Source organism: Humulus lupulus, chromosome 8, assembly GCF_963169125.1.
Source record: "Humulus lupulus chromosome 8, drHumLupu1.1, whole genome shotgun sequence".
NCBI classification, from domain to species: domain Eukaryota; kingdom Viridiplantae; phylum Streptophyta; class Magnoliopsida; order Rosales; family Cannabaceae; genus Humulus; species Humulus lupulus.
This window is the reverse complement of record NC_084800.1, coordinates 64,843,780-64,851,966: the sequence shown is the minus strand read 5'-3', so window position 1 is coordinate 64,851,966 and position 8,187 is coordinate 64,843,780. Positions and strand designations below refer to the sequence as shown.

Below are 8,187 nucleotides of genomic sequence, written 5' to 3'. Positions count from 1 at the left end.
TGACCCAAGTCAATGGATTAGTTAGACTAATGGATGTGTGTCAGCAGATTTTTTGGTTGTTGGCAAATAAGCGTATACCATGACCTCAGTCTTATTATGATGGTATTTTAGCTAGGAAAGATATAGTAATCACCGTATTTTAGTAATTAATTTACATTACCGTATAAATCAAAAAAAACATTCAATTACCGTAAGAAATGTAATTTTCCCAAAAAAAATATATGGCAAAATGATGTTTAATAAGCTTGTGTATATTATAATACACATCTTTAATAAAAAAAAAATCAATCCACACTATCCACATGTCTAGTTATGGTTGAATGTCCCTGTAAAAGAGGTTGAGAAAATGTATGTGACTAGCATTATTTCCGCATATTATAAATCTTAAAAACTTACAGAATAAAGCATTTCTACAGTGCGATATCAATTTTTTTTTGCTAATTATGTAGACTAAGCTTTTTGGTTTGGTAGCCTACTTAATAAAAAAATATATAAAAAAAATAAAAGAAATTGATTCTGTACGTAAGTATATATTTATGCTTGTTTGAGTCTAGACACACATATCCATTATTCAATGTTTCTAATATATTTTTGGAAAAATATCCGTTTAGCCTATGTATTTTTTTTAAATACGCGATTGATTATTGTGTTTTGTTAAATGACAATTCGAATATTGTGTTTTACAAAATGAATCAAAATAGTACCTTATACCAAATTTTGGTCAAAAAATTTTAAATTTAATATTTCATTCTCAGCTCATCGATCACTTTTTTCATTTCTTTAAACTCATTGCATCACTAACGACCTGGGAATCGATCTTATAATTAAAATTATTTTGACCAAAATCGACTCTATAGTACTATTTTAATCCAATTTTATAAAACACAAAGTCTGAATTATCATTTAACAAAACAAAATAATCAATCGCGTATTTAGAAAAAGCACAGGAACCAAAATGGAGCACCAATTAGTGCGAAGTTCTTTTTTTTTTTTTTTTGTTCTTTCTATCTTTATTCATATACATATGCTTATATATATACATATAATAATTATTGAAGAATATATTATCATCCATAGATATTTATATAGGGAGCACCAACCAATGCCTTGGTTTGTAAGAAGCCTTGTACCTTTTTTATTATACAAATTAATTTAATATATATGGTAAGTATATTTGTTTATGCATGGCATTGGGAGACCGCAGAAGTTATTATAATTATATTTTTGTCCAATAAATATATTGATAATCGTATTGTTTTGTATGGTTCACATGGAAATTTTTTTACTTTCTAATGTATGGCGGGGATTCGATAGTCGATAGATATACGCAATCTCCTAGGGCATGGGTCTATTTTCTTCACCATTTCAAATTTTTGAGATATGCGTGGCTCAAATTGATTGGGTTAAATGGGAACTTCGCATGCATCTGACAATTAATATACGTCATCGCTTAGAGCATGCATCTCTCTATCTCATTTATTTATTTATGAAAATGTTCCTCTTATCTCTATTTAAAATACACCTTTCACTACTTTTCCAATTTAAAGCAAAATAACAAAAACTCTTTCCATCGTTACGTAAGCGCTGCCCTCGTCTTGCTATATAGCTGGCTGTAGAATTCACACTGCCTGCCTACTAACTTTTTACTCTATGTAATCACCACTCTTACTTTCTACCTGTTATATGTTAAATAATGATTTGGGAGATATGAATTATCCAAATACATAATTAGTATTTTATCTTTTTCATAATATTTACATGATACTTTGTAATTTAATATCATACATATTTAGTATTCTAAATTTAAATTTTATCAATATAATCAAACTGTCATTGATTATATAAATTTTAAATTCAAAATTTAATTACTTAATTGTATATAATTGATGACAATTTTATCAAATCGATAAAATTTTATTATTTAAATTTGAGTCCAAGGTACTAAATATGTACAATTTTAAATTACAGGGTACAATATAAGCATTATTGAAAACATAAGGTACTAAGTCTGTATTTCGATAAAACACAAGGTACCCATTGATTATATTCCCCTTTTTACATTGAATAAATAATATTTTTATCCCCCAAAGTATGACCAATGTATGATTGTGCCCCTGAATGATTCGCGATGTTGAAAATTCCTCCCGAACTATGCACATTATTGACTTCTGTTAGATTTCGTCTTAGGTGGCTAACGGATTGATGATGTAGCATTTTGTCTGTTGATGTGGCAGTGTCATATGTAAAATAATTAATAATTTTGTCCCCCAAACTTTGACTCCTACCAAATTGTGTCATTTTTATTAAAACTAGTTTAATTTTTTTCTTTTGAAAAATAATAATTAAATCTTTAAAAAAATCATTTTAAAAGATTAAGAAAATAAACAATACTAAAATTTTCAAATTAATTAAATAAAATTTCAAATACTCAAAAATTTAAAACCTAATTAATAACAAGTGAAAATACCATTTTGACCTCTGTGTTTTTCCCAAATACGCGATCAATCCCTGTGTTTTGTTAAATGACAATTCAAACCTTGTATTTTACAAAATTGATCAAAATAGTACCTGGACCCGATTTCGGTCAAAATATTTTCAATTACAATATAAATTCTCAGGAAGTTAGTGAAGCGATGGATTCATAAAAGTGGAGAAAGTGGTCGAGGAGCTGAGAATGAATAATTATATTTGAATTTTTTTTTACTGAAATTGGATATAAGGTACTATTTTAATCAATTTTGTAAAACACAGGGTCATTCGCGTATTTAGGAAAAATAGAGGGGCCAAACTCGTATTTTTCCTAATAACAAATAACTTTTTTTTTTACTTTGTCTTTTATTTTACAATATAAAATAAATATATCTTAAAATAAAAATTAAAAATAAATCATAAAACAAAGTTTTTTCACATTTGTCATGCTCCTCTTAAATTAGAAGTTTTATTTATTTATTTAAGTCATTCGTCTTCCTCTTCTATTAAAAGTTTTTTCTTTGTTTAGTATTTATTTTAAATGTTCATTCTAAAATAGTTTTAATTAATATTGTAAAAGTAAAACTAAAAAAGAGTTATTTGTTGATAATTAAAATTTTAATTTTTAAGGATTTAATTATTATTTTTACGAAAATATATATTTTTTTTTATAAAAGGGGTATTATTTGGTAGTAGACAAAATTCAGGGGGCAAAATTGATAATTATTCTACACATGACACTGTCACATCAACAGAAAAAATGCTACATCATTAATACGTTAGCCACCTAGGATGAAATCTAACAGAAGTCTCATATTTCAGTAATGTGCATAGTTTGGGGGGAAATTTTAATATCGTAAATCATTCAGGGGCACGATCATACAATGGTCATAGTTCGGGGGTAAAAATATTATTTATTCTTTTATATTTCAGTTATTTAGTATGTGTGATTCATCTTCTGTGATGCTAGTTATATACACCTTTTATACATCAATAGGGATAATGATGTCAAAACTACTCAAGTAGGTATAAATATTGCAGTTAAATACTTATGTAAAAATTTTGATGGCAAAACTACTCAAGTAGTTACAATTTTTTGGCAAATTAGCGATTCTTTTGTGCACCACTAGATTTAGTTCAAACAAATTCTCAATTGGACATTTTTACCTTGTTTTATTATAATTGATAAAGCTTTAATTGCTTTTAAATTAATAATAATTTATCAAAAATCTTATATGGCACTTTTTTTCAAAATTTATTTTTTGTAATTATGTAATAAATCAATTAAATTATATAATAATAAAACAAAAAAAATTAAAAAAATCCAACAAGATATTTTCACCATTGTTTTCTATAAATAACAAAATTATAAATATTTTTAAACAAATATTTTTTTAAAAAAATAATATGAAACTACTTATAAATTTTCATTTTTAATTAATATTCTTTTACTAGTTTCAAAAATTAATTAAATTATATTTATTGTAATAAAACAAGGAAAATATCAATTTTTGCCCACGTTTTCTCTGACTACGCAATTGAATCATGTGTTTTGTTAAATGACAATCGAGATAGTGTATTTTGTAAAGCATACAAAAATAGTACACTAGATTAGATTTTAGTCCAAATTCAAATATAAGATTAATTAATATTTGGTTATCGGCGATACAATAGGTTGAGATAAGCATAAAAAGTGGCTGATGAATAAAGAATGAAACATTATATTTGAAATAAATTTGACTAACATTGAATCTATGATTTATTTTCATTCATTTTGTAAATTACAGGATTCAAAATATATGGTCTATACACGTATTTTGCCTAGGGATGGCAAAAAAACTTGGCGGATCGGGGCGGGTCGGAGCCTCGACCCGATGGGGCGCCCCTGATTCGAATATAACCGAGACAATAACGGGGCGGGTCGAGATCCGACCCGACCCACTAGCAATTGAAGCGGGTCGGATCACGACCCAACCCGGTTGTTGTTGTTTTTTTTTTTTGTAATAATTAAAAAAAAAAACTAATTATATTACCAATATTTAGGATGATCAACGATCCAAATATATATATATAAATAAGATAAAATATATTTAGGAGGGATAGAAGAGAAAATTGATGTGTTTGCTTTGAAGTATATTAATTTTTTTTTTTAATTTTAGTATGCAAGACCATTTATAAAAAAAATTAGGTAGCTCATTTATGTATAGTATGAGAAATTTTTTTGCCATTTATTTTTATATTGTAACATATTTTAAAAAATTAGTCTTTCTTTTATTAAAGAAAAAAAAAACCTTACCGATCGGGTCTGACCCGCTCCATCACATCTAGGGTGGGTCTGACCCGACCCGCATCAAATGCTTTAACGGGACGGGTCGAGGCAGATGATAGGGTTAGCAGGTCGGGTCGGGTCGGGTCGGGGCCGACCCGCCCCATTTACATCCCTAATTTGGTTACTTCCTTTATCTTCTTCATTTCTATAATCTTTTTCCTGTTGAGCGTTTAAGTCAAATGACTTTTCAGTATGGATTCGCATTCACATTCACATTCACACAATTGTCGACTGATTTTCTGTCCTCTTTATAGCTCAATAAATATTTGGTTATAAGCGGTGGGGGAAGTGGCCGGTGTGTTATTACAAATCCATTTGATATTTCATAATACTATCCATTTCGAACAGAAAAATCACATTTTGTTCTCTTCTTTTCGTTCTTCAACAATAGCCAGATATAACAAAAAGTTTTGCAGCAAAAAAGAAAAGAAAACCAGATAAGACAACACAAGTCCTCTCTCTTACGCCTCTCACACGCCTATATATATCTACAAGACCACTTCCAACTCTTCAAAAGCTCTGTGCCTTCAAGTCTTTTGTTGCTGCTCTGTGCCTTCAAGTCTTTAGCATTGGTACGTTCCTCTTAAACTTTAATTCATAAAATCATTATCTAAATCAAAACCCATTTTCTATTAAATAATATAAACTCTCTGCGTTTTTTTTTTTGGGTTTATTTTTTCTCTGTACCTTTTATTCTTTGTTGATTGTTTATTCACTTTCTTCTTCTTTTGGTGATTAGCATCAAATTTTTGCTGTTTTTTCTTTTCTGGGATTTTTGTCATCTACTGTTGTTATCCATTAAGCAAGTTCTTCAAACTTTTCACTTTTAAAATTTTAAGCCGAAAGTTCAAAGAGACCACAAAAAAGGGATTTTTTTTTTGGGTGCAAATTTCTTGGTCCTGGCAAAGTTCTATATAATAAGTCTTCGTTTATTGTTGGTTTTGGTTAAAATTTTTGGTTTCATTACTGGCAGAACAAAAATGGGACACCTTTATGGAGGCAGGTCCTTATGTGTAGCAGCAGTTCTAGTAGTAATACTAGTGTTGACATTGAGCATACCGTGTTCAAATTCTCTACGAATTACTAAGACGAATTCTATGGTTTATCGATCCCCCAAGTTTGAGTTGGAACCGGGATCAGTGGTGGACAAAATTTACTTCAACATTGACTTTCCAAGAGGTCATATTGCTGTCAAGAATTTTAATGCTGAAGTAGTTGATGAGGCAGGGAACCCTGTCCCTCTTCACGAAACTTATCTGCACCATTGGGTCGTGTTCAGATATTATCAGCGCAAAGGGGTCCAAATTGTAGAGCATGATGGCTTAAAGCAAAGAAATCAATCAACCTTTATAGGAGCAAGGAACCATGGAGTGTGCCAAGAGAATCAACTTGGGCAGTATTTTGGCCTTGGCTCAGAAACAAGGAAAACATCAACATTTGTTCCTGATCCATATGGAATTGAAGTTGGTAACCCTGCAGAAATTCCTGATGGCTTCGAGGAGAGATGGTTGCTCAATGTGCACGCAATTGATACGCGAGGCGCGGAAGATAGGTTGGGATGCACCGAGTGTAGGTGTGATCTTTATAACGTCACTAAGAACCAGCGTGGCCAGCCTCTGAAACCAGATTACGTTGGAGGGTTACATTGTTGCTATGATCAAACTCATTGCAGAGTGAGAAATGGCTTTCAAGGTGTCAAGAGAAGCCTCTACCTTAGATATACTGTGGAATGGGTTGAGTGGACTGATTCTATCTTGCCTGTTAAGATCTATATTTTTGATATCACTGATACTTGGAATGGTTTGAACTCTGCTGAACATGGTTGCCAAGTAAGTGACTCTTACTCCCTTCCTAACATAATGTAATTTAATTATCTGTTAGTCTTTTGTTTTATTTCTTATTAACATTTCCATGACTATAACTGTAAGATTATTGTCACTTCTGAATTATACACTTGGTATTACTGAAACTCACTGAGCAGGACATGTGAAAGTAAACATAGAGTAGTGGATTAAATTCTTGTATCAACTGATAGAATTGAACAAAAGTTATGCAAGCTGTTGTGGTGGGGTTTCTACTTAATTTAGTGAAGCTTTGAAATTTTATGCTGAAAAAGATCAATTCAGAGGTCTGAATTAGAGACCTTACATAAGTTATACTTGGCATATTGAAATGAGCATTTTGCTTAGTCATTAGACCCTTGTTTTGGTGAGTATTTGGAAGAACATATGGCTTACTGAAGCTATCAGAAGCTTTATAAACTCCCCCAAAAATCTTCACATATTGATAAAGATTCATTTTTCCTTGTTTTCTTCTTGACCCCATAATTTGTCTTTTATCTTGTTCCCTTGGAATGGACTATAAAGTGCTTAAACTAACTATTAAAATACAATATTGTGCTCTGATCTTGTGTGCCAGGTTGAGCATGATGTTGCGAAATCATGCAAGGGCATTAGAGGGACAAGTCAGAGTTGCATTGAGACCAGAAGAAAAGGAATTAGGGCTCCAACCGGCGGATATGTTGTTTATGGTGTTGCTCATCAGCATACTGGGGGAGCTGGTTCAACTTTATATGGAGAGGTGAGATTTTGCTTTGCACAACAAGCTAGCTATTTGTCATAAAAAAAAGTATCATATTTTGATGGGGTATTTGGATCTGTGATTTTCAGGATGGAAGGGTTATATGCTCTTCAATTCCAATTTATGGAACTGGGAAGGAGGCAGGGAATGAAACCGGTTACATTGTGGGCATGTCCTCTTGTTATCCTAAACCAGGTTCTGTCAAGATGGTTGATGGTGAGACTCTTGTACATGAGTCCAGCTATAGTAGCAGCCAACCACATACAGGTGTTATGGGGCTGTTTTATATGCTAGTTGCAGACCAATTGCCAAGTCCAAAGCTCTACATGGACACTTCACTTTGAGTGGCACATTTTTTGATGTGAATATGTTATCAATCACTATCTACTGTCTGTTTTGGGCTAGTTCAAATAATTGGGTGGATGTGTGACTGTACCTATCCTTTTATGCATGTCCATAATGTCCATGCCCTAAAGAAAGAAACACGTTATGATATATATCAATTGCAGTGTCCAAAGTCTATGACGTGTGATAATAAATATATAAACATTGCAATTTCCAACTTTGAGAAAGAAAAAAAACAAAAACAAAACTATTTCTTTCATTACGCAAGCACTGCCCTCATCTCATGCTATTATTATAATTTATTTTGACTTGTCATCCCAATTCTAATTAAACTATAAACACGTGTGTGACGATAGTAAAGCATTGGTAATGCTCTGTTTTTATAAATGAAATTAGAACAATTAGTCATTTTACTATTAATTGTTCCTGAAAATAAGAATTGTAATCAAGGTAGCCATTCTTTT

General features: G+C 31.0%; 1 protein-coding gene across 1 annotated transcript; it reads left to right on the top strand.

Moving 5' to 3' along the window:
- Positions 1-5,099: 5,099 nt before the first annotated feature.
- Positions 5,100-7,875, top strand: LOC133797565 (uncharacterized). Its single transcript, XM_062235506.1, has 4 exons — positions 5,100-5,370; positions 5,772-6,627; positions 7,217-7,378; positions 7,468-7,875. Exons 2-4 carry the CDS (start codon positions 5,779-5,781, stop codon positions 7,720-7,722), a joined length of 1,266 nt encoding a protein of 421 aa, XP_062091490.1. The 5' UTR covers positions 5,100-5,370; positions 5,772-5,778; the 3' UTR covers positions 7,723-7,875.
- The last annotated feature ends 312 nt before the right edge of the window (positions 7,876-8,187 follow it).